Source organism: Chaetodon auriga, chromosome 5 (genome assembly GCF_051107435.1).
Source record: "Chaetodon auriga isolate fChaAug3 chromosome 5, fChaAug3.hap1, whole genome shotgun sequence".
In the NCBI taxonomy this organism is placed as follows: Eukaryota; Metazoa; Chordata; class Actinopteri; order Chaetodontiformes; family Chaetodontidae; genus Chaetodon; species Chaetodon auriga.
In genome coordinates this window covers 9,304,570-9,331,321 of record NC_135078.1, presented here as the reverse complement: position 1 = coordinate 9,331,321, position 26,752 = coordinate 9,304,570, and the positions used below count along the sequence as shown (strand labels likewise).

The following is a 26,752-nucleotide window of genomic DNA, read 5'->3' as shown; positions in this document are numbered from 1 at the left end:
AAAAAAACAAAAAAAAAAACATACCATATCATCCATGTTTTCATTAGTTTCTCTTCTCCAGCAAACTATAGTTTGTGTGTGTTTAACTTTCAGGAAATCTTGTGTTTTTCATGAAGCTGGCACAGCCCCTGAATAATACTTGAATAAGGGAGTAGAGACAAGCCTTTCAAAAACATCACATTATCCACTCAGTACCTACACATCAATCACACAAATGACCCTGTGCCACACACTGCCCAGCAGTGGATTTGTTGGTCTGATCAAACTGGTGTGCATTGATAAACCTGCCTGGAAATCCTTTATGAAAAGATGGACAGGAAACTAAATGAAATGATTTGCCTTATTTGATATCCAATCTGATTAAGAACACGGGGGGAACAGATCAATACAAGCATTGATTTAAAGTGTGTTTTTGCCTCGTCTGATATTGTCATGCAAACCTTTCTGACGAGGAGGAACTGCGGCCGTCGTGACAACAGCACGGTTTCACTTTACAGATAAAATCACATGTCATAGCAGACTTCTGCAGCAGTCTCAGATTTTGTTTTCCCTTCTAACAAACTGCAACACAGTTGAGGACAACTGCAGCAACTCTAGTAATTAAGTTACTGACTGTGCACCTAAGTTCAAATGTCATTGCTCACTCTGACCAAAAAGAAAATCTGTATGAATAACACATACAAGTTTAAATGCACTCTTCCAAACACGCCTGATGCAGTTTTTTGGTGGTCTCTGGGCCACAATGGCAGGTAAATGCCAACATTAACCTTGTTACTTTTACCATCTTCCCAGCACAGTCAGCCTTTAAATAGAACAGAGCCTCCAAATGATGGCTGGTTACCTGCCAAGTAGCCACTAACCCCCAAACCTCAGCAAAGAATTAGCAGCCATTGGTTGGTGGTTAGAGGTCCTCTGCTGCTGAATGAGCAGGACATGGAACCAGCACTGACAGAGTGAAGTGTCCTGAAGTTCTCCCCATGCACTCATGACACTGTAAAGAGCTATATTTATATTCACATTTATATTTACATGGCAGCATCCTCAAGCTCATCATGTAAATCTGTGTTTACATCGTGAATGTAAGAGAAGCTTTGGTAGGATAGACGCAATTCATTGATTTACTACAGTCACTGATTTACTGTGGCTAGAGCAGCTTTTGGGTTTCTGGTACGTTCAGGAGGATCTTTTATCAACAATCATTTTATTTCTACTTCAGCAAGTTTTTACTGAAGTGTGGCATTGCATTATGTTTCAAATGTTTCATACAGTAGACACATGCTGTCTGTCGATAAAACAAAGTTGGTAACTGAAATCACCTAAGAAAGGACTAATATGGTTCTATTTGATACACTTCACTTTGTAATTTCTAATATTCACCTTTGAATTCTACCTTTCCCACCTTTTGGCACTTTAAATATCACTTTCTGTATTTTTTCTTTCTGTTAAGCGGTAAGTTTTGCTCTGAATAAGTCTTGAAATGGCTGTTTACTTGAGCAGATTTTACACCTAGTACTTTTACCCCACCTTAATGACCTATGGAGCAATATTGGAGCAAAAAACACTTCAAGATTTTGTCTATTTCTAAATGCAGGAGACACTGGAAGTGAAATGAAATAAACAATTATATGCATAACAGTGCAGCACAGACAGGCACAGACACCCAGCTCTTATTCTGGAGCAGAATGATGAGCAAAGGTCACATTGTAACCTTGAGCTTCTGGTAACAAAACCAACCACAGCCACTTCACGTGATTATATGATGGCACAGACTCATGACTGCTTGCTGCTTTTTTTTTCTTTTTTTTTGGGCGAGTGAGATCAGGTTTACAGTTTGACTCAACAGCATGTTTACAGTGTTGTGTTACTTGAAGAGACATGCTTGTCATGCCTGAAATATTTATACTGTTCTTTATTCATAGTGACTTATAAAGAGCGATTATAGTTTCAGTAATGACATTATTTCACACGTAAAACGTAGTTAATAAAGTCTCTAAACTTTACATTTCAGTTGATTTTCAGATTGAAGTCAGGTAGGGGAAGCTCGACATTTCTTTGCCTGTGAACAGTTTCACCTTCCTGAGTTCTTCCAAGTTTATATTATCTGGACTAACCTTGAGTTAACAAATGGTCTAACAGTAGAGGCACAATTTGAACAATTAATTAACTGATTTATGTCAAAACAATGTGTCTAAGTATCGGTCCAGTACTATCCGTCCATGAAGACAACAGGAAAATCTAGTCTCATTACAGACTAGAGCATCAGTGGGACTATACTATTTTGATGATGGGTGAAATTTGACTACACTTTGCAGTAATACCTAATTAGTATCACCTTATTCTCTAATAAAGATGTTAAAAATGTGACTAACTACTTCATAGTAAAGAAAAGACCCTAACAAACAATTAGTTGACTAACTAGCTGAGCACAGTGCCATTTGTGACAGCTGTTTTGCAAAACATGTTTGTTTCCACACTTCCTCATTTTCTGCCTGTCTGTCTGTGCGTGGAGGAGATTCTCATTTCAACATTATTGAACACAGGGCTTTGTTAAGCCATGAAGGAAATTTCTAACATTTCCAAGAAGCCTGTTGACATCCACAAGAGCTGTACTGGGGAGACACAGCCATTGCATAAGTCATCCTTTATGTCTTTATCCAGCAAGCACTGTAGTTACTTGTTTCAACGTTATGCAATCTAATCACATTAGTAAATCCAAACACAAAACTTTTGTGTCTCTCAGTCAGCCGATGGAGAAACTAGTCTTTCTACATTTTAACAGCTGTGAGGAGCACAAAAACTTTCATATTCCCTAGAATAAAATGTCCTCATGGGACAAAGGCAAACTGCAGAGGAACTTGAGTGAACATGTTGAACAAAAGGATTATTAAATTGTTTGATCTTTACATGCTCTATGTTGACACAGGAGGCTTGAGCTGTTGTTACCCTTGGGGCAACCCCCTCAAGAGAAGCAGCTGAAGCAGTATGTAAACTACAGCTGTATGGAAAAAAGATACCTGTTTTAAGTCCAACTATGCACAAAATCCCTGGTGCCCAGTTTAAATACCAATGCGTTCATTGCCTGGAAGAGGAGAGCGACCTATTTCAATAACTCTGCATATAATTTCCTGGGAAATAAGCAGATGTTTGAGGGGGAAACTGTGGAGTACAAAGCAATTACCAACCCATAAAAGAAACAAAACTGGAGGAGTTGCCTCACTGCTCTGTCTGTGGGAGTTACTCTCTCCAAACAGGGAATGACGGGTGTGTCCCAGAAAATATCATGGTGCTTAATGTGAGAAAAGTGTTACTGGACACACACACTGTAACGCTAAGCTACTGTACATACCCTCTGCAACAAGCTCTTCCACGGTGACTTGAAACCGGCCGACTGCAAACACTTTGCCGAAGTAGCTGCTGACACCGGAGCTGGAGCCGGACCCAGACGCTCCTCCGAGCCCGCCGCTCTCAGACTTTGGCATTCTGGAAAACTTCTTCATCCTTTACTTTCTCTGTCAGTCCGGCCACCAAATGCAACCCCTGTTTGGTGGTAAATTAGCCACACAGTCCAATTTTATCCGGTTGTGTCCGACGTCCCCTATCTACTTATCTGAAATCTTTTCTTCTCCTGCATGCTCCGCGTCTGGTTCTTCTAGAGGGACTACTAGCTGTCGGGTGATACGACATGAAAGTACAGTTAATATACAGGCGTCAAGGTGGTGATACTAAGTTACTCCGTCGGTCTCCTAAAAGCCCGTAGCAGTGACAGCATCCACTCACAAACGATTAAAAACAATAACGGTGAGAGGTTCGTTTAGCTAATGTGACACATCACTGTAGCTGGCTGCAGCGGTCGCTAGCATGCATGGATTCAGCGTTGTGCAGTCAGGACGCTCCGCCAACAATGAGAAGAGGGTAGAGGAGAAGCACAACAATGTGGCTGGCACCGGCGCTGATAACGCCAGCTCCGGTGGCAATGAATCCCTCTCGGAAAAATAGCCAACTCAGAAGCCCTCCAAAAGTAGCCTCGGCGTCGTTAGCATCACACGTCGCGACTTGTTCACTTCACTCGGGCGAAGCGGCTAGTTAGCTCGCTAGCTGCGGTAGTTAGCGGCTAACGATCTTCGGTAGCCGCCACAGCGGTTCCTCCACAAGACGAGCCACCCCGAGTGCAGGTGGGGTGACAAGGTAGGAGCCCGAACCTCACACAAGTAAGCTTCCGCTTCTAATTGGAAACCCTCCCGCAAAGTCGTTTTCGTTAGGTTCGTCTGTGTCTCCACTCACCTCTGTGTCATCCTCGTGGAGCTTCGCTAACGTTAAACTTCTCGTGACTCCCTAACGGTAGGCTACAAAATAAGTGGGTGGTTTGTTATTTACCCAATGAGAGTGACAACCTAACATGATGTGGCCCCGCCCCCTTCTATTGTTATGATTGGTGTAAGTGGAGAATGTATGGAAGCCCGTTAGCGCCATAAAGACAGAAAAATGAAAGCAATAAGTTATGTACAATGCAAATAAAATATCATGGCAGGTCAATAATATGAGATACAAACTTCAGAATGTCTACATACCTAGTCAAAATTATGAGATGAATCAAATTTATGAGCCATTAGATTTTTGTGAATATAGAATACGCATTGGGATTCAAATTTGGCAAGTTGAAGTTGGAAGTCTAAAGTGTCTAAAATGGGAATTTGCAATAACTGTAAGTGTTGTCACTTACACAATTAATGTCAGCTCAAGGGTGCACTGAGACATTATATCAGCTGTCTTTCTAGGGATGATGATGGATGCAGACCAGCCAATCACGCTGGGAGTTGGCCTGCTATCCACTAAGATGACTGATTGCTCTTTGTTTGTTTGTTTGTTTGTTTGTTTGTTTGTTTGTTTGTTTGAATGAATGAACCTCATATCCAAATTTTTTATTTATTTATTTTTTCTTCACCATTTTGAAGTGTCCCGTGTAAAACAAAAGGCATACCAGGTTTCAGCCTGGTTAATATTTTCCACCATCACATATGATTGACACAAGATACATGCTATGATATTTGTCAACCCCTAGTCCATACAAGTCAGCTCTAAGCAAGAACTGATGGTGTTTTTTACAAGTCACAAGAACACAAATACCACCAAGAATGCAGATAGAGAAAGGTCTAAGACAAGACTGAGATAGTAAGTCAAGTATTTGAATTGCTAAGTCAAACTTAAGAGCTCGCAGGTCAAAATTGTAGCTTGCCATGAGTATTTTTTTCATGCCTAACTTTCTTGTATTTTATTTTTCTTTTCTTGGTGTTAATGGGCTTCCATAAGGATCTCCCAGACAGTGCTCATCTACAACTGGGCGGAGTGAGTGACAGACAGACAGAGCAGTCTGGTTGAAAGAGAGCACAAAACAGGCTGGAAAGAATGTAGTGAATGGGGAAATAAACAAAGCCCAGGCTACAGTAAAATAATGTGTTATCCTCAGTCACATTTATCACCCTGTTCTTTATTAAAAATCCTAATCAAAACTCTATCTTCATCTGTGTCCTTGTTCTGCCTGCTAATCATTGCTGTTTGTGTAAGGCGTGGGTTGGGCTGCTACTTACTCAGTGTACGTAAATTGATCTCACATTATTCCCTTCAATTTTAATGATCTGACACAGTAGAGAAAAACAATGTCATTTTTCACCAGACACTGCTGATGAGGAAATGGTGTGACAGCTGCTTCTGTGAAGTACATGCTTTGCGAACAAAGGCATGTGTGTAGGCTGGAGAATCCACCTCATGATTCCACAGCCTTTCATTCCTTTGTGGTCCAACTCGTGTGCAACATCACTCAAAGTCACTCTGTCATCTATACATCAGTGACTAGAGGTGGAAAATGTCTATTTCTGCGGGTAACCGCTCACAAATACCATATTCAGGTCAGTGGGTATAGGGGGAGCACATGGCTGAGATGGGGATTACATAAGAGACGAGGAGGAGCAGAGCAGGATCACATGACTGGATAAACCCCCATGTCTGGACACATCCTGCTCCTGCAGGGGGGAATCTTTCCTCTCTGACACACTTACTGTCGTCTGGCTGTGTGTGAGGTGTGTGCTGCCACCTGTTGGTGTTTGAATACACAAACACATACTGAAACACATGAAGTATTACAGACACTGAATCAACACTCAGCAAGGAGACGAATCGACACACATCCACGCTGCTGGAGTGTCTTTGAGTGGACAACTGAGCCAGTTCTAGGGCTGACCTCTGACCTCCTGGGAGTTTACAACACAGCCTGAAAATGTGTGTTTAAAATACAAAACCAGTTCATACCAACAGTTCAGAACATAACAAATAAGGTTTTCAAAGCACAAAGCTAAAAACGTTCTCTTTCAGAGGCACATGAGAGATTTCTGTACTTGTGTTTTTGACTGAACTCTTCTCAGCGGTTTGAAGCAGGCGATCAGTGTCAGTCCCATCCGCTCAAACCACACCTGCACTGTCTTGATAAAGCAGACTTTCTAAGATTTTGAGTGTTAAATTCCGAATAGATTTTAATATTAGAGAAATACTTAAGATGTGAAGTTTTCAGAGATGATGCTTTGAGGCTGATGATAATTGAAGTGATGAACTGAGCTGAGCTCATGTGAACTGACCAGAAACACCAGACGAAATACGATGAGGACGAGTTTACTGGACCTTGAGAGGAAGTTGCTCACATGACAAATGTAAAAAAAAAAAAAAAAAAATCATAGACACTAAGACTAACACAATCTTTCCAACCTTGGAGGGGAGAAAGGGGAACACTGTATGTTAAGGACTAAATCCACAGGACTTCACAGGTGACATAGTCACATAATGTGGATAAGATTTGTCTAAATTTAGAAACAAGCTTAAAAAAAAAAAAGACTGAATTTAGAGAGATTTTTGCCAGAAATCTAATGGAGAAATTGAAGGAACTGTTGAAGAACTGTTGAAGGGGTTGATGAAATCGCTGTGTCCTCAGTATACCCCGCGACCAGTGTCCATTCATGCTCACACACAGTGAGGCAGTGAAGTGTTGGTAAGGCAGTCTGTGGTGCTGCTCTATACTGTACTTCTGAATGGCAGTTCACTTTATGAATGGAGACTTTTCACATGGGAAGAATAGAATTGGAGAAATCACACAGACAAATTTACATTTCCTGGATTCACGTCAGGAGGGATAAAAGCTCTGCTCTTGAATTCTGGTCTGTTACACTTTACACTTGGCATCACTCACCAGTTTGGAGTCTGGAGCCCGGCGAGCACGGGTGAACTTGGCCTACATTTCCTAGTTTTCCTGTGTGAGTTTCATTTTCTTCACTGGGGCACTGCGGTGTCTCTACACTCTGAGAGCACACGTTGTTACAGAAGATACAGTCACAAATGAAGGGTTTTATGCAGTCTCATACAAGACCTACAGTAATGCTATACATAAGATTTATTAGTATGATATCAAGCCATGTAGGAATGTCTGAGGGAGTCTGATCACGGCATCAGAAAAACGCAGAAGCTCAGTCAAAAAACAGTATATCCCATACATAAAATACAATAGTTGCTCAAAACACTATTACCATATATAACAGGTCAAAATAGACGTATAATGATGAATGTACATTGAGGAATACTTACCTACAGGATAATAATAATGGTAAGAATTTTGCTAAATTACACATACCAGTGATGCTATAGGGTTTAAGATTCTTAAACACTCCAGGCCCACTTAACATTAAGCCAAATTTTTCATCAGGGACCTCCGCTGATTTTACACATGACCAAAGAACCTAAATGAGTAGGAAGTGTAAGATCTGCCCATTCCAGTGACTGGGTCCCAGAGTCCCTCAGTCACTGGATATCATGAGTTTTAGAGCCTAGTGTAAGAATATCTCCATAAAGCTGTGGGACTCATGAGATCCCATCCCACAAGCCTCTGCTGCATCTCTAGATCCGAGCATCCCTTTAAAGATTAAAAGATATCATCTAATGGGGACAATCACTTTGACCTTCAGAAGCCGAAGCAAATCTCCTTTTTGAAAACAGGAGGCTCATAGGACCGTCCAACACATTCACACGTTCTACTGGAGAGCAGAGAGTTTTAAAACATGTTACAATCAGGTTTTACTCACTGATTCTCTTCTGCGCTGGAGGCAGGAAGACAATTAAAAATAGAGTGTGGTATCTTGACTGTTAGTGCCTTTGCAGATATCTCCAGAGCCAAACTCGCCCAGCCTTTGGTGCATCTTTATCTCCCTTGTTCCCGGCTATTGTAAATCCTGTTCCAACACTATTTGATCTGTTTTTACAGTCAGCTCTAATTAACCAGGACAGAATCCTCCCAATGACCCTGTTTAATGGGACAAGGCTGTGTTTTATTTAGGCCAAAAATCATGTATTATTGACTTAACAGCATTTTTATCTCTATGAATAATGTCTTCTTGTGAAGTGAAAACATTTTAGCAGGTCCGCCTTTAAATAGGTCACAAAACATGGCGTGTAATAACAGTGTTTTAAAAATATCTTTTGTGCTGATAACCCCCTGTTTTACTATCATACCACATGAACACACACACACACACACACACACACACACACACACACAAAGGGGATGAGAGTGGAAGCTGTCAGAATATGAAGATGTATGTATGTAGGCCTGCAGCCTCGCTTCCTGTTTTCCTTCAGTTCAGATAAAGGGAGGGCGAGGGTTGTTGGGAGGGGGGTGCACACTGCAGAGTGAAGGACTCTGGGTGATTACTTTGGCTTTAATGAGGAAAACGTCTTTGCCTTCAGGCTCTCATCCACCTCAATAGTCAGTGAGTGCGTCTGGCCTGAGTTTAACTGTCGGCTCCCTGCAGGACTGGAAGAGATAAAGGTGCCGCAGAAAGACAATGAACAAGTCTGTGGATTTCATTTGGATCCTGCAGCTGATGTGTTCTACAGCATAAATAAAATATCCAGGAATTTACGAAACATTATATTTCCTGTCAGAGGATTCATGTCCAGGTAGCCCCTGCTTTCATTTCCAGCAGGTTAGGTTCAGTGATGGAGAAAGTATTCAGATCATTCACTTGACCAAAAGCACTAATAACACATATACTTTGATACAAACACAAGTCAGTATTAAAAGCTAAAGTACACATGCAGAAAAATGTCCCCTGTGACTGTTACACTGTTATTGTTACTGATGCATTCATGGAAAAGCAGGAGTTTACTGTTGTAGTTGAGGTAATTTGAAATTGTTTATACAGGACTGAAACCAATGATCATCTTCATTATGGATTCATTTAATCTAATTAAAAGTGTTGTCACAGTTACCTCTCATTGTTTCAGCTCTGCTTGTATAAAGTTGGGTCCTTTAGATTTTATAATAGAACATCATATTTTATAAGCCCTTCACATGTTTTGTATGCAAAAATCTTAACTTGTAAAGTAACTAGTAACTAAAGCTGTCAGTAAATGTAGTGGGGCAGCAGGAGAGGCAGCATTTAGTGAATGTGCACCACAGAGCTGCAACAAGCTCCCAGAGGATATTAGACTTCCAACAGCTTTGACACCTTCAAGTCCAAGTTCAAAATGTTCCTCGCTGCCTTTACTGAAGCTGAAACACTCATCAGGAACATCTCGCCCTCCTGTCCTGTACTTCTATCTCTCTTCTTAACTTTTTTTTTTATTTCCTTTGAAAAGGATTTCTATCGTTTTAGTTCACATTTGAATCTTTTATGCCGTCTTTCTTTTTTTAACGTTTTTAGTGCATTATGTAAAGCACTTTGAACTGCCTTTGTGCGTGTGATGTGCTAGAAACTTGCTTTGTCTTCCTTGAGGTGATGAGGCAGCCTAGTTCTCTCAGTGCTTTAGTTTTGTTGCCACCGACAGCAGAAGGGCTGAGTAAGGGAGCTGCAGAGGAGAAAGCTGATTTGACTTTTCACGTCACCCTTTCCAGCGACTGGCAGCTGTGATGTCAGTGCTTCATTGACGCTGCTATATTGACACATTAAACCAAGATGGCAGATCGGAAATGTCCTTGAGAATATTTTGTACTGACAAACTACCTACTCTGTTAAGCTCAGCTGTTTGTTTTTGACCTTGAAAACAGACAAAATAATTTCCAATCAAGGTCCACGAACACACTTATTCTTGAGCTCTTGACTCTTCATCAGTTTGTTTCCTTGTGCCTTGGTGTTGTTGGACATTGATGGCCAGCTATGGACTGGCCACCGCCATCAGCGGTTGTGAGAGACAGATACAAGTATTTTGAACTGAACTGAGGTTTAGGACTTGAACACAGCAGTTGGCAACACAATCCTCACTCAGCATTCACTCACTGTTTTGTGATCACAATCCCACAGATACAGCATCACTGTACTTCATAAAGTGATGTAAAACATCAAATTGGCCGATAGTCAGGTTAGAACATATCAGACACTTTGATTTAGGGTATTTATGAATATTCAAATCTTCATTCAAAGTCTTCTGCACTTTCGTCTCCATCCTCAGGAAGAACTGGTTTGAAAACATATTTTACTTATCAGATTCCCAAAGCTACCAGTAAATATATGAGTTATGCAATAATCATTTACAACAACTGTGTTATATTATTTAACTTCACGCTCAATATAGAAAGATGAGAAGGACATCTGCTTTTTGAAGTCTGTTTTTGTCGCTAAATGTTTTTGGGCAACATTTCAACGCTTAACTTTCCAAACTGCATCAACTCATTTTGGGGGAAAACATCTGTATTTCATCATTTTAAGTGAAACATCATAATTTAGTCATTTGAGGATTTGCTCTCTAAAGGTGTTCCCATTTTCACTCAACAACAACCTCAAGTTATGTTCTCTTGTCTAAAGGGAACCAGATATTGTTTGACTTTACTGCCTGGTTTCTAGGGCACATGTCACAGTTTTTAGCAGCTAAAGACCTCATTTTGGAACAAAAGGCAGATTTACCAAGAGGAAAACAAGCTGCCTTTGGTAGCAGCAGCAGCAGCAGCAGCAGAGTCCTTTCAGGCTGCTGACATTCTGCTCGACTTCTCCAATATCAGACTCTTTCTTTAAAGAGAGAATTAAATAAAATAAAGAAGAAATCAATAAGTTACATTAAATGAAATGACATGTCACTTCTGATGCCTCACATTTCTCACAACTCAACCATGATTCATTTGTCTCTGTTGGGGTTTCAGCCCTCAGATGTCCTGGATCAGTCTATATCTGGATATTCTCTCTTCACCGGGCCATCCTGCATCATTAAACCAAGGCTGCTGTTAATGAGTCGTATTGATTTGTTTCTAATCTGTTCTTCCTTAATGGATTGATTGAGCCTCTTTTCAGTCTATTAGGCCTTTTAGCTGAACTGAGTAAAGGAGCAATAACAACACTGAGGTCATCAGCATTCAATATTTCGTTCTTATTAGAGATTGTTTTAGTTGTATCTAATGTCAGGAAACTACAGCTCTGACCTTTGACCCAGTAACATTGGGCTGCTTTCTCTGTACTTTTTACTCCATATTTATTCTTCTAATTGGCTAAAGTCAGCTAGTTTGTGATTCCTGTGATCCAACAATAATGTCTGAAATAAAAGTGAAGTAAAATGTGAAAACAAAATCATATTTCCCTGCAAATCAGATAAAAAAGTATACTTTATACACTACTGGTTAGTGCTATGGTAAAGCACTGCATCATATTCTATAAGATACTCATGTTTTGCATGTAAAATCTTATCCTGAAAAGTAAATATAGGTGTCAGATAAATGCAATGGAGTAAAAAGTGCAACATTTTTCTCTGAGATGCAATGGGGGAGAAGAATAAAGTAGAATAAAATGAAAATACTCAAGTACAAGTACCTCATAAGTGTACTTAAGTACAGTAAGAGTTAAATTACTTTCCACCACTGAGTATTTATTAATACAATACAGTAAAGGTATAAATATAAGCATGAGCATAAGTATGTGTCAGCGGTACAGTATTTCTACTTGTGTTTGCAAAATACAGAACAAAATACAGAGATGACATGAATAAAGTCACTATCAGGTTTCAAATCAGGAGTTTTCACATGAAGAGTGTGTACATGTCCTTTGATCATCAGGAGTAAAACACTTCCATTAATCTCCACAGTTCAGAGTTTCCTCAAGTATGTCCTCTATAAGCCTCTTAAAACCCCCTGGGGGTCTGTAAATCTGGAGACCTTTAAAAAGCTTTTACACTCTGCTGCTGGGTCAGTGACGCCACCTGCTGGTGACACTGAAGGACTACCAGGCTGTTGGTGGAACAGTGTGTGATTACAGTTCTGAAAATAGTGAATCATTCATGAGTTTTTCTTATTAATTTTATTTCAAGAAGTTACAAAGATACAAGAGGGAGAGAACAGAGGAAAGAGATGGATGAGCTGATAATAAAGGAGATGAATGGTAATAATGCTGATGTTGATAACAGCCACATTACTGTATGCTAATGAGCTATTTCAAAGTACACACTGTACACTGCATTCATGTCTCCTCCTTACACTCATTCCTGCAGACTTTCAACTTGAATTAGCATTTTATTGTTTAGGTTTAGCAAGTAATTGGACTTCAAATGACTGTAACTAGTATAAAATGACATCGGTCTTTGTAGGAAACTTCTGTGGAAATTCTGAGTAAATTCTTCAAAAATGAATGACCCATAAAATAATATGGAAACAAAGATGTAGTGAGAGGACATCATGTCCACGTTAGGACTCATCATCTCCTCCACAGATTTTAAGCAGAGTCTTCCTGTAATTCCCTCCGCAATCAGACTGAAACAAAACAGAATTTCCCATTAAAACTTCAGCAACGTTCTCATGTTTTAAATCAATCTTTTATCATCTGCATGTCTCTCCACACTTTCCACTGTCCCGTCATGTGGGACGCCTATCTGTCAAAGCTGCCTGCTGCTCTGAGACAGTCAACAAGTTTCCAGTTTGAAGTGTGAAGATGAAAGCAAAGCATGAAACGACGACAGAGGGCCTACAGCGTGAGTTCCAGAGGAAGCACATTTCTTCTTGGCCTGAGGTAGAGCTCAGGTGTTAGTTAGTCGTCTCCTCCACAGATGGCCTTCACACAGTCCCGGTGGTCGCCCCCCAGATCCGACTGGAGGAAACAGTAACACAAGCGAGGAGAAAAGTGTCTTCCCACCACACTGAGCAGCAGCACAACAGCTGATTTCACTTAGTTGTTAGGGGTATACAGACTGGAGGTTTAGCACAGGTTAGCTTCTGCTCCACTTGTTCTCTGCTCTGGTGGCATTATTTAATGAGAGGTTCCTTGAATAGCTTTTTATGAGCATCTTTAACATGATGGCCTTTAACAAACACCATTCCCACAAGCTCCTGAGCTACTTAACATGCAAACAGTAGATGTTTTTTAGATAGCATGTATTACAGCTCAAATGTTTTGAAAAGCACAAACTTCATGGGATCTTTTCATAAATGAATCGTTCTTTAATTCTGCTAAATGATTTAGGGGTTGAAACCTAATAGCTAGTGCTAGAAAAGATAGCAGCACTGGAATCACTTTTCACTTTTTCGGACTGACTGATGGCAGAAATGCTCGAGGAGACATTGACTTACAAAAGCTAGTGGAGCAGCAGCTGGCCTGAAGGTGACGCCACAGCCTTTGAGAAAGGTTTGTGTGACCTCCAAGGGATGGATGGTTATCATTAGAGTGGCTGAGACAGCATGCAAGTTTAGCTGCTACAGCTATAATTAGCAAGTGATTGGCTTAAATTTGTCCCTTGGGCTGCAACAGGTGGGTGAGGTCTGTTTTAAATCTCTAATAATTTGATCAGGACTGGAGACCAAACCGACCCGGGCAGCTGCAAGGAGCAAAATAAAGAAACAGAAAACATCCCGACAACATTTACCTTAACTGAGGGGTCGGTTTTCAATGACATACCCTCTGTATTCTAAAGAGTTAATAATCCCATCAATGTAATTTCAAACATTAGTAACAGAACAGCTTTGTGTAATATGAAGAGATGTTCAGGCACCTTTCCATTTCCCACAGCTCCCGTTATTCAGCCGATGAGTCACTGTGTCTCAGCACAGACTCTGTGTATCTCAGAGGACCTCCCAGGGGGCTCTGGTGTTATTCATATATGTCTGCCTTCACTGATATCAAAGCGGCTTGCCAAATGAGAGCAGTTTTAGTCAGTGAGATTCATTCTACAAACTCTGCTGACTCATAACACCTCAGACAATAAATCCACAGAGGCTTGTACAAAACAGACCAGGCTCCAGGGTCTAGTCTCATCCTCTGATCACACTTAGCTTGTAGTAAATTCATGCTCCTGCAAACTGTGTGAAAACAAAACCTGCAAAGCTCCTGTTACTAAACCGTGCTGGGATGAAGCCAGTGGAACTGGTTATTACTTTGAAAGAAGTACAATAAATCCACACCAGTGGACCAAAGGTGCAGAGGGTCAGCATTCTCTCTCAAAGGTTAAATCGTGATCAGATCTTCAGTAAAGGAGTTCCTCACCTCGATGGCAGAGTGCAGCGAGTACTCGTAGAGTTTCTTGAACTCAGCTCTGATGTCCAGCAGGTCGATCTCAGACCGACTCACCATGATCCGGTTCAGAGTCGACTCGTCTGTTCCAGCACCCTGACAATGAGATTGGCAGTGAAAAACACACACACACACAGTAGGGCAATAACACATGTTTAAAACTTTATGTAAAAATAATTCACGCACAGGATTTATCCTGCACTTCTCTTTCATTCATACTGGTGACTTTCTCTCCAGAATAAAAAAACTAAACTGGAATTCTACGTGTAGTTACTTAAAATTTCCAATTAATTCCTTTCCTGGATTCAGTAATAATTCAGCGAGCATGCGGTAGAAGGTAGGACATCTAAAACACTAAAGACAGACTTTTCTCTGCTCAACAGCTTTATATTATAGGCTATACTTTCTTCAACTATGATGCAATGAACCGGATATTGTTTATCCTTTTCTGTCAGTACAACGTGCGCATATGCGATAAAAACAGTATATTCACCTTCATGCTCCCATATAGGCGTTCTGCAAAGTAGGCTGGTACGCTCTTCACACATTTCACTGGAGGAGTAACAAGGTTGTATTCAACAATGTGGTTAAAAACAGCATTTAAACAAAGATGAGAGTCACCCTTTACATGAGGACATACACTACATGACCAGAAGTGCGCGGACACCCTACCATTACTCTAACATATGTAATTCCAAAAACACTGATCCCCTGCTCCTCTGTAAAGACTCCCATGTGCTGTACAGCACATAAACCTACCAACAGCCACCAGTAGCTCCTCCAGCTCCCCTGACATCTCTCCTTCGATGCTTTCTTGCAGAGTCTTTCCACTGATGTTCTTGTATTCGACAAGAGCTGCATAAAAACACAAAGAAAAAGTCACACTTTACATTTCCAGTTATTCCAAATTGAGCATAATTTGTAAGAACCTGCTTTAGTCTAGATTTAACACAATAGGTGCTAAGCATGACGTACTTTGTCTCAGTTGAGGTATACTTCTTTGGCAGAGGATGTCAATAAATTTAGATTCATCGGTGCCCCACTTCTTCTCCCCGGCATCGTAAAGGGCCTGAGTAGAAAACCAGGATATAATTAAAATATATTCCACAGAAAGAGTAACACAGTACATATAAGACATTTTCCCTATGAATCAACTCCCGCTGCACCTTCGCATCTTCTTTTGCCTTGTCTGCGTCCACTGACGTGCTCTCGTCCCGCTTGCCCTGGAAACAAAAACACAACTTTAAATAACAGCAGTCAGTCACAGTTCAGTAAAGGAAAAAGATTTTCAGCGTTCCCCTAATTTAAGCTTCCATCCCCATTTAAGCACTTGCTACCTGCTCAGTTTACCCTCACCATTATAGATATGTGCTCTCCTTTTTGTCATTTTTGTCCTTTTGTTTGCCCTTTTGACTATTATTTTCATTTTACGATACTTTTTAGTTGCCTATTTATTCATTTTTCTTGGTTTCTCTCATGGGAAAAGTCTAAAAAGCAAAGGAGATGTGATACGTAACATGAGATTCTATATAAAAAGAACTAATTTAATCCAGACTGTGAGGTACTGTTGGTTTTACTTTATTATCTCTCCAAATAGTTATTTCAATAACAAGCTTTTGTGCACTTGTCTCTTCTTTCCTCCATATTGTAATGACAAACCTCGGCCAGGAGGAGCAGCGCTTTGGAAAAGTCTCCAGAAACTTCCTTCTTCAGGTCAAGGGTCAGCTTCTTCTCTGTTTCTGTGGAGGAAAAACATCCAAGACAAAGTCCTGATTCTGAGGTTTGAAAACTGACGAATCACAAAACAAGAAATTCATACGTTCGGTCCAGTGCATTTGGATGGACTCTGGTACAGACATTCATTCTCTGACACTGAATGAACAAATAAAAATCAGTTTTACTATAATTATTCAAACAGTTTTTACTGATCGCACCATTTCAATTTGAATCTTAGAAATTAAGGCTGTGTACAATTTTTACCTTCCAAATAGACATCACAGAGAGCTCGGATTTGTTCATTGGATCTGGAGGCAAAGATTTCAATCAAGACGATGTCGTCTGTTCCAGCTCCCTGCAACATCACACAGCTACGTTACCACACCGAGCCGACTGTCTGAACTGCACCATGAATGACAATGAAAAGCATAAATACAAAAACTAGCAAAATAAATACTGAATGGAAATCGTGTGAGTGAGAAAAATTCAGAAAACTGACTTTCATGGCCCGCATCACTTCATAGCAGTCGAACACTGCAGGAGGGGTGATGAGCGCCACCAGCAGGGCCTCAAAGTCACCATGGGTGTCCCCTTTCAGATCCTCCAGTAAAGACTGCAGTATGATGTAAACACAGCCATCGTTTGCCAATGAAGGCACACTCATATTCATGCAACACACAACCACACCCATGCAAATACACACAGGCCTCTGGCTTACAGCCACACACAGAGTAAACACAGAAACTGTGATAATTATTTGTCATGTTAACGATGCACAAGGCAATGCTTCAATTGAAAAACTGTTGGAGATTAAATCAAAGACGAAAATGATGCACACTTTAGCTATTTTTAGAACGTGAAGCGGGCTTCATAAACAGTTGTTAGATCAATCTTAGTTTTTTCTTTAAGACAAGTGTTAATGCAAGTTAGAGAGTTTAACTCAAAGGAAACTCATTAATATTACGCATTAAACTTAGCCTGACTCATTCAGCGTGAATGCATATTATTTCCCACACAAAAAACGTGCTCATGAAGCAGCCATGGAGTCTGAGACTCTGATGTTCTGATGCTGCTGGTATCATATCATCCACACAGACTGCACTTCACTCGGGATAAGGCAGTGAGGTCTCACTCTGCCGGTGGCTTCCTGATAAGCTTCACAGATGAGCTGCCTCTGAGCGCTACTTCTGTGGGTCAAAATGTCAATCAGAGTCTTCTCTTTGGTGCCTGAAACATTTCAAAAACAAAAGGAGGTAAATAAAATCAATTAAAGTGAAAGAAATGTAAAAACGGGTTCAGAGCCATGCTCAGCCTCAAGACTGTGTTTAACAACAGGAAACAAAGTGTTGAATAAATATGTAGAGACAGTTCATTTTGATTCAGAGTAGCTCTGTTTTGCTAGTGTCTGTCTCTTTCTCTATGATTAATATTCACATATAAAATACTAAAACTAAATTCACATTCATTCATTGTGATTTAAAGGTAACTTGACACAAAATTTAATGAATTCCATTTTAGCGCAGTGACTCAGCCATGCTAGTTTCTTTTAGCAATAGTTAAACTGGGTTTTTCCCAATAGGATTAGATTTGGCCTCATTTAGTCAATAACAAACTTAAACTAAGATGTTTCTTCATCAAATGTATCTATGTATCTGTTTTTTTAATTATAGATTATAGATAGGGTTAAATGTATGAGTAAATTTGGTTTTAGCTTCAGTGCAGGCTAGCTATAGCCATGGCTATCTTCCCAGCTATCTTTCAGTTGATAGATTATTATCTGTGATGTCTCACAGAAACCATATATCTAGTTCAAAATAAGTTTTTATATGATAAAACACATGCCAAAAAACTTAATTCAATTCAGCCCACACATGCAATTACTGTGTTTTAGCTTTGTGCTGCATTGTAGCAAGATAACAGTAATAAGCTAATGTTAGCATTAATATACCTGCATACTGTAGCTTAGCTATTTGATGTTTAGAGACATTTTGACGTTTTAACGTGTAACATTTAGCATGTTAGCATTTTAACATGTTCACAGTCATCATGTTGCTAACAGTACTTGCGTTACAACTTTTATCTCAATAGTCAACAGACAATGTACACCTGCTGTAATTTTCTCATTAGTTTTAGAGATATCCTGTTTAGTGATGGTCACTTGATAACGTGTGTGTGTGTGTGTGTGTGTGTGTGTGTGTGTGTGTGGGTGGGGGTGTGTATTTGTACCAAGTCCTTCAATGGCCTTCCTCAGATCCACTGCATCTTCTCCTGCATCAAAGTTTGCTTTGGGCTTGATGGTTCCTCTCTCACTTGTCTGGAGAACACAGTGACATTCACCTGTCAGTTCAGTTTGTTTGTTTGTTTCTTGTTTCTCTTTTTTCCTCTCTTTTATTATTTGTGCTTTAACAAACGTCACAGTGAAGCCTAAAATCAGTTTTAGTTGGACCTACTTTTGCTGAGAAAGAGGACGGAGCATTCACGAGACTGTCCAAGTCATCCTGCATAGCATTCAGAGGTTGTGTTTAACATGTATGATCAGTCAAAACCTCATCATGAAATAAAAACACAGGACTTGGCTTACCCATAAAGACGTCATGATGACAACACGAAGGTCCTCTGTCGAAGAAAAAAAGTGCAACACATTCACAGTTAAGTTTTCCTGATTTATGGTGGACATCTTTATGTAAGCACCTCTTTTATTAAGGTATTCTCACCAAGCAACAGTATTAAAAACTTCAAAAGTGCTCATTTAATGATTTACAGTGTTTACAATACCACTTTATTGTGTTTATTATGCTTTAATGAGCTGGAGCATGATCATTTCAGTCAATAAATAAGAGTTTATAGTTGTCTTGTTGCTATTTTACTGCATAATTAATCATAATATTCTGTTGGACTCATAGTATTCCAGTGAAATTCACAAGCATGAAAGAAAAAGTGTCACAATTAAAGAATTGTTTAACTTCTCTGAACTTGACTACTGATTAATTATTAGAGTACTGATTAATCTCAGAGGGAAATGCAAAATCTTGAGAATAATGTCAGAATTTGTTGTCACATTGCCCCCATATCATTCATATCATAACATTAGGAAATTTCAAGGCAGCTGTAACAAAATTTACATTTTACAATAATATAAACGTGAAAGCATGAATCATCAAGTCATGTTTATTTCTGACTATTTTGACAAAATTCTGAAAATAATCTCAGAGCTCAATTAACTCAATTTAAGTCAGTCACAGTAATCATGACCTTATGGCTTTTTTCTTTTATTTTAAGGGATTTGTGACATGTCTCACAGTTGCTGTCTGTGTAGCATCTGTCAAAATAGCACGTCCTCATCATGTTGACACATCTGTGTTTGCCTGTATGATCAGCTCTTCTGATGAAGCGTTCAGCCTCAGTAAAGCTTCTTTACTGCAGCCAGCTGCAGTTTTCCATCACTTTCAAAATGTACCACAGATAAATGAAATCAAGAAATACTTTCAATTACTCTTAAAATGATCATAAACTGTCAATTGCTAGAAATGATATTTCAAAGCACAGATTGACCCCGTAAGGAAACTACTGGGGTTTGTTTAATGATACAACGGGAAATAAAAATACTAAATATGATTAACTTGCATTTGAGCTGGAAATAAGCAGCACAGTTCCACACCAAGAGCAGAGGGAATACAGTAAGTTCTGCTCAGGTAATGATGAGTTCATGAGCAAATCATGATCATCATCTATGTACAAAATTCTGCTTTAAACTTTTGACTCTTAGAAGAATCTGTTAATAACGCAAAAGAAACACATCGAAAGATACGACGGAGATCAAGAGAAAGCTCACCTGAAGCTTTGTCCGAACCGGAAAACTCGTCACCACACCCTCAATCTCTGTCTGAACTGGAAATACACCTGGAGAGTCACCAGACCACGCCCACTCTCTACCGGCAGGTGTCGCCTTCAGGGATGGCTCGTACATTCCAGAAGTCTACTTTTAGAAGGGAACTACATCATTCTTTACACCAAACACAATCTGTAGGCCTCCACAAGTTCAAACCCCCCGTCAGTTTTATTTCACTTCCTTCTTTTTAAAGGATCCAATTCATTTTTTAACTTGTTGTGTTTAGGAAACGACATCCATGTTCATCTCATGATGAATTCTAATAACTCTGGTGATCCCCTGACTGTTCATCAAGAACCCACATCAGGTCAAATCTGTCCAGTGCTCTGGTTTATGTTTATTATTCAGTGTTACTCACTACAGTGCATTGTCTACATCCTTGAGGTCTAACCAACATAAGAAGGGCGTTTATCAAATCAAAAATAAACCAAAGAGAATTCAAAATGGTTAATAAACATGAAATACAGGACAATCGTGGGTTTCAAATTTATTTTTATTACTAAAAAAGGCACCAAATACAGGCATCATGTTGATAGCATCATAGTTATTTTCCACAAATGATAGCACCAAAAATATATTGTTATTTCCCATAATTTCCTGTCCACGTGTTGTTTTGATAGGCACACAGTTGAAAGAAAACAGGAGGCGGGATCAGAGAGACGAATGGAGAGAAAGACATGTCGACATCTCTCATCTTTTGCAGTGCTCTCCAGCCAGTGTCACACACTTAGAAAAATTACAGTAACTTTAACATCATGGGTACGTCAGTAGCTGAGCGTAACATAATACATCATAAGAGGGTAACATGATAATACATAAATGAGAGACAAAAACATTTGAGCGAGATGTGGGTCGTGTAAATAAAAAATAAGTGAGGGATTTTGCGTCATCGGGTGGAACGAAGGCAGGTAGACACACATCTCTTAGAAAATACATCATTTTAAAAAGCGATTAATCTCGTTAGAACAGTAGTAAGGCTAAAGCGCTCAGTCACGTACCCGGGACTGAAACCTCTGCTGTCCAAACGGTGGCATCTGATCTACTACAGTCACATGGAGATTTCCATTTTCTCCCTCTTGGAAAAGAAAAAGAAAACACTTTGGATGATTCAGTTTGAAATTCATGACGAAAAATACTGCATGGCACTTATATTGGCAGCTGTCAGAGTACAGTACGAACAACAAAAATAAGAATTTGTGTTGAAACAAGAACAATTATCTGTTTGTTCAACATGACAGTACAAATGTCTCTAAGTAAGGCTTGAACTACATGTTTTTATTTTAAATGCAAATAAAATTCCTGCTCATGAGGGAAGGATTAACAAAAGTTATGGCATAATTGCACTTGAATAGGTATCATTCAGCTTCGTTATTATATACACTCTGCACTCATTCAGCCTTGGGCGATAGCAGCACATTGATGTGCTTAATATTTTCACAGCAGTCAGAAGCAGCTGTAGCCGATATACAAGTCGCTCCACAGGAAAACTAAACTTTGTTCTGTTCAATCAGAGTTTTTAAGAGCTAATTTATCTGCAGACACAGTGGATGATGAGGACTTCTACACTGGTTACCACTCTACAGTAGTGACATTTAGTAACAATGAAATGACTCAATGCAGCAGAGAAGTGTTTCTGTCTTAACAATCACCAGTGTCTGAGCTACCACTCACCATTTTGGTGCTAAAAAGGATGTAAATGTCAAGTAAAATAGTCGTGAATGTTACAGCAGTGTCGGATGGAGACTGGATGATCAGACGCAGATGTTTTGGCGGTTTCACGCAGCTGAGTGGTTTGTGGATTCCTGAGGTAGCCCAGTTGCGAAATGATTAAAACGCTGCGTAGCTGTCTGCACGTCACACTCTTCCCTTTTTCAAAATGGTATAAAAATACATTAGCAAACATCTCGTTCTTTAAGTACAAACTTTCTTTTAGAAAATACCTTTTTAGAATTTTACTCCCTCCTCCTCCCCCCTCTTTGCCTCCTCTTCTTCTCCTCTTTCCTGCCAGTGTTTCAGACCTCAGTGCCATCGTTGAGGTTGTTGTGGAGTTTGACCTCCAGGTTGACCTGTTTGACCTTGGCCTTGCTGTTGGGCTCCTGGTTGCGGTTGAGGATGTTGACGTTCCTCACGGTGCAGTGTTTGGTGCTGAAGTTCTTCTCCACGCACTTGTCCAGGCACACCTCCACCTTAGTGTTGAGCGGATATTGCTCGTACACTTTCTGAGCCTTTTTGTTCTTCCTCTTGGCCGACCGCCGGCAGCGGCGGAACAGGAAGCAAGAGGCCAGCAGGGCCAGGACCAGCAGTGTCACAGCGGCCACTCCCCCGCCCACCGAGCTGCCCATGTGGGCGTTAAAGGTGGCGGAGGGCCCGGCCTCCAGACGGAGCGACTTCATATTGGTGCCGTTCTTCACCTGGTCGCCCTCGTTATCGTAGATCAGCGACTCGTCCAGCGTCAGACGCCCGCTGCGATCCACCAGGTCGCGTTTGGGGCGGCTCAGCTCGTAGGTCACTGAGCGCTGAATCCTGGGGCTGGACCGCGACTCTGGGCTGATGACATAAATTACCTGCAGGTACCACTGGTGCCCCGCCTCTACCTATTAATTAATCGTCAGTGGGAAAGAAGGAAGAACAGGACAAACTTTGTGTTAAGAAACATTTGATGGCAACAGCAATATATCGGATTGGTGGAACCTCGAAAAGCTTGAGAAGATTTCTAAAAGGAACAGAGAAACTGTGAGTGTGTGAACTCATGTTAAGTTGATCTGACTGTAACACACAACACAGATGAGGAGCAGCTGGTTCCACACACCTTGTAGAGCGCATCAACCTTCATTGTAAAGCCGTCGACGCCCGGCATGGCCGTCATAGACTGCAGCTCTGGTATGTCGGAGGCGAAGTGAGCCTCGAAGGGAACATCGTGGAAAAATTTCTCACATACATCTGGCTGTTTACGATCCTGCAGAGGAAACACAAGGACAGAAGAAAATCAGAGCACTTTAATAAAACATTTGTACGTGTGGCACAAAGTTTCCTCTAGAATTGATTCTGCTTCCAACAACTACAAACGATCTTAAAATTCAACCAACGGCTGCACACAGTGACATTCAAGACAGAATTGTCTGCAGCATCTCTGCAACACAGTGTAGATGCAGGACAAATGCATTCAAGTGTAATTAGACAGCTGCTGACCCAGTGCAGTGTCTCTGCTGCACATAATGATGCTTTGTTTGTTAACGACAACAACCCGAATTTCCATGCTGGAGAATGTCAGTGATTTAAATAACCCACACGCTTTGAATGTCTTCTAGTGCCATCCCGCTGAGAAGTGAGACTGGTTAGACTAGTGTAGCAGGTAAAAAGAAAGATCTGTGTGTGTGTGTGTGTGTGTGTGTGTGTGTGTGTGTGTGTGCGTGCGTGCGTGCGTGCGTGCGTGCGTGCGTGCGTGCGTGCGTGCGTGCGTGTGTGTGTGTGTGTCTGTGTGTGTGAGCGTGTGTGCGTACGTGTGTTTTATGGGGGATGTTAGCCTGTTGTACAGGCATGACATTGCAGGAAGACTATAGTTATCTTGAGTCATCTGAAGCAAATACATCAGAAGTTTCTTCTTGAAGGTTAGACTCATACAAAAGGTGAATTCAGTAAATGGCTTATGACAATGAATTAAAATTTGCTGCAATTTTCCTCACAGATACGAAACCTTTGAACAGAAATAAAACAAATTGGCAGCAGATCAGAGATCAACAAGCTTGAATACTCTTCACACGGACAAAGATCAACCTGTCAGTGACTTAACAGTGCAAACTTACTGACTGCTTGATACATGAAATGCAAAAAAACAGGACATTGTTTGAAACATGAGCTTCTCTTTTTAAATGGAGAGAGTTCAGCATGTGTTCATGTAAATTTTGTGGTTGGATCTTTGCTCCAACTGCTGCTGCATCCTGGTTTTTCTGTGGGCAACAACTTCCTTAAAGGACAGAGCACCACAGATCTGCCAGTTTGAACATGGCTTTTACATAACAGCCCAACATTAGAGTCCTTGGGTGGCCAAGTAGTAACACAGTCTGAATCCTCAATATGCTCGTATTTAATATTTAATAATGATCTCGGTAATATTACCCCCCAGGTGGGCAGACACAACATGCATTTTCAATAAGGCTCTTTCAACATGTACCACAGACCAGAGTAAACAAAAGAAAGCATCAATATTTGTACCAGCAGCAGGAAGCGATGTTTGAGGTTCTTGTTGGGCTGGATGCAGCCGTACTGCGGTCCCTCGTTGTACAGCGTCCCCGTGGGGTCAAAGAAGGGAACGTATCCGTCCCTGCCGGTGCAGAGGTAAACCTTCTCCAGCTGCAGTTTGTAGGCTGCATTCAGGTTCTGCTCTGGGTTCCACAGCACCCTGCCGTACAGAGTCTGACCTGCAGGGGGGAGCAGAGGGTCAGGTTTTCTCTTACTTACACATGTGCATAAAGATGTTTTGAGCTTATGCTGCACAAAACCTCAAACTCTCTTGATCTGCTGCTTAAATGAATTCAGTTCGGTTAACCCAAAAAGCAGCTCATTGCTCTTCAATAAACATTTCTAAAAGGCTGTTTTTAGAAAGTTAGTTGCGTTTCTCTCCTGTCGTACCCATGGAGAAGGCTCCCTTGTAGTCCATCTCAGCCATAGAGACATCAGTGATGGAGGGGTCCATCATGAACACCTTCTCGTTGTTACACAGCTGAAACTCCGTGTTAAGGGAGTAAACCACGGGAACAGGCCGGTTGGTCTGCTGGAAGGCGATCGGCACCAGAAACCTGTTGGAGATGAAGACAGTACAGGATTCATGTGACCCGCTGCACTTCTGTTTGCTGTCCTTTTCCCAGAATGCAGACATAAGCAGGCACATACTTCTCTGGAGCATGAGCTGTGCAGGACAGAGGTTTGTCGCCAGGGTCGATCCAGGGCTGCGTGGGCTGGACAGTGCAGGGGATCAAGAAGACGGTGTACTCTCCAGAATAGTCCTTCCTGTGAACAACACACGAGACAACACAGAAGGGTTATTATCAAGGGGCTGATCGAGGATTCTCTTCTAAATCCAGAAGAACAGACAAAAACCTTCTGGATTTTTCAGAAGTCAAATGAATCACTTCCATTTCCAGGATTTCCACATCAATCTGCAGCAAACATAATCAACCTCCAGCTGACCAGCAATATGTTTTACCAAAAATTAACAACTCATCCTCATTATTCCCATCCAGCTGAACTGTAAAATGTTAGTCTGATGGAAAAATTCAGCCAACATGAGCAGTAATCTTCCTTCACTCTGATCTGTGGGTGAACTGACTGACCTGCTGTAGGAGCTGGTAGCCCTCCACAGCTGGTATGGAGAGTCAAAGGTCTGAGCGCTCCACAGCAGCTGAATGTCAAACTCAATACCCCCGAGGTGGTCGGGAGCCATCAGGCGGGACTTGTGGCCGGGCAGAGTGTGGTGTTCAAGAACAAACTGACCTGAACGAAGGAAAAACAAAAGCTAGATTATCCACTCTTCACCTATTAGCCCACAACAACAACAACACACTTTTTGGAAAGAAAAAGCAACAAGTGTGGACTTTTCCTGGACGTTAACGTCGAAAATGTCGTGGTGGATGCGGTGAACTGACCTCTGAATTTGGCGTGGGTTTTGAACTCAATCACCAGCCGTCCGTCTTCTCTGATGTAGATCCTGATGATCTGCAGTCTGGCTGAGAGGACGCTGTCAGTCTGGATACCTGCAGGCGTGAAACACCAGGCAGGGAAGTCAGAGGTCACATCAAGATCAGACGTTTTGTGAAGTGGAACACACACTGTATAAATGTAGAGGTCCAATTTCACATTTATGTGTAACTCTACGACCACATTTTCACAATAGCTGCCTATAAACTGAAGATTTCTTGTTGTTTACTTGCTTTCAAAAGCTGCAATGAATAAAAACAAGGTACATGTCTAGAAATGACATGACATGACCCAGAAATAATGGGGGACTTGCTCAAACTTTATATTATGATTTGCTAATAAAGAGCTAGACTCAGGTTCCAGTTCTTCGGATCTCTGCTGTGTAAAGTCCTGACCTGTCCTCCAGAGCACGGTGTCATAGAAGAAAGAGAACTCCATCTCGGTGTGATGCTCCAGAGAGGCCCAGCCTCTCGGCGCCGTCACATAGATGTAGGAGACGTAGAGAGGAACCTGCACTGTCAGGAAGGACTGAGCCGAGTCCCGAACCTGCAAGAACAACAATGCTTTGATGTTGGTTCTCCTCCTGTGGACTGGGACCCCTCAGAGGGTCATATCACGATTTGATCAACTATTATGTATGAGCACGTCTTCTTGTTGATTTGGAGACTTATTGAGGAATGTTGTGCATTATGATCAATGGTCACAGCCAAAGATCTACAGTTAGTTTTCTCCACCATGAACCTTACACCTTTACTTAATTTGTTTTTCTCGTCTGTGAGCGGACTTTTTAACAATTGATTTCTCGGAAACTGGAATTGTGTGAGATTTGCTGACAGATGGGCCTTGAGCTAAATAAAAACTGATCAAGCTTGACAGTTCATTCCTGACCTTGAAAACAGCAGCTGACAAAACAATCAGCAAACAATCCACTCGAGGTCCATTT

General features: G+C 41.0%; 3 protein-coding genes across 6 annotated transcripts in view; all 3 read right to left on the bottom strand.

The window, feature by feature from the left end:
* The window catches only part of bmp2k (BMP2 inducible kinase), a 47,291-nt gene extending 42,906 nt beyond the window's left edge, over positions 1-4,385 (bottom strand). For both annotated transcript variants that reach the window (XM_076731634.1, XM_076731635.1), the window contains exon 1: positions 3,347-4,385. In XM_076731634.1, the coding sequence (XP_076587749.1) occupies positions 3,347-3,497 (151 nt within the window). In that variant the 5' untranslated portion in view covers positions 3,498-4,385. The remainder of the gene's footprint in view (positions 1-3,346) is intronic.
* A 7,907-nt stretch (positions 4,386-12,292) lies between these two features.
* On the bottom strand, positions 12,293-20,107 carry anxa3a (annexin A3a). 2 transcript variants are annotated; one of them, XM_076731018.1, is made up of 14 exons: positions 20,059-20,107; positions 18,808-18,842; positions 18,677-18,724; positions 18,453-18,540; positions 17,359-17,453; positions 16,726-16,839; positions 16,491-16,581; positions 16,170-16,249; positions 15,677-15,733; positions 15,486-15,579; positions 15,270-15,365; positions 15,004-15,062; positions 14,484-14,606; positions 12,293-12,760 (listed from the first exon to the last, which is right to left on the bottom strand). In XM_076731018.1, exons 2-14 carry the CDS (start codon positions 18,820-18,822, stop codon positions 12,695-12,697), a joined length of 1,026 nt encoding a protein of 341 aa, XP_076587133.1. In that variant the 5' UTR covers positions 18,823-18,842; positions 20,059-20,107; the 3' UTR covers positions 12,293-12,694. The 2 variants fall into 2 exon arrangements, with proteins under 2 accessions (XP_076587133.1, XP_076587134.1); XM_076731019.1 differs by having other exon boundaries at positions 12,707-13,094.
* Positions 20,108-20,591: 484 nt separating this feature from the next.
* The window catches only part of fras1 (Fraser extracellular matrix complex subunit 1), a 221,217-nt gene continuing 215,056 nt past the window's right edge, over positions 20,592-26,752 (bottom strand). For both annotated transcript variants that reach the window (XM_076731113.1, XM_076731114.1), the window contains exons 66-73: positions 26,205-26,355; positions 25,758-25,865; positions 25,446-25,605; positions 25,006-25,122; positions 24,745-24,911; positions 24,328-24,533; positions 22,925-23,071; positions 20,592-22,709 (exon numbers count right to left, since the gene is read on the bottom strand). In XM_076731113.1, coding sequence (XP_076587228.1) covers positions 22,128-22,709; positions 22,925-23,071; positions 24,328-24,533; positions 24,745-24,911; positions 25,006-25,122; positions 25,446-25,605; positions 25,758-25,865; positions 26,205-26,355 — 1,638 coding nt within the window. In that variant the 3' untranslated portion in view covers positions 20,592-22,127. The remainder of the gene's footprint in view (positions 22,710-22,924; positions 23,072-24,327; positions 24,534-24,744; positions 24,912-25,005; positions 25,123-25,445; positions 25,606-25,757; positions 25,866-26,204; positions 26,356-26,752) is intronic.

Bases quoted from the DNA above. Each gene is read 5' to 3' on its own strand.
- anxa3a (XM_076731018.1), bottom strand. The intron at 16,840-17,358 runs GTGAGACCTCAC...ATCATACTGCAG, and splicing joins ATCAGGAAGCCACCGGCAGA to TCTTTACTGGAGGATCTGAA. The intron at 16,582-16,725 runs GTCAGTTTTCTG...GTGATGTTGCAG, and splicing joins AAGTGATGCGGGCCATGAAA to GGAGCTGGAACAGACGACAT.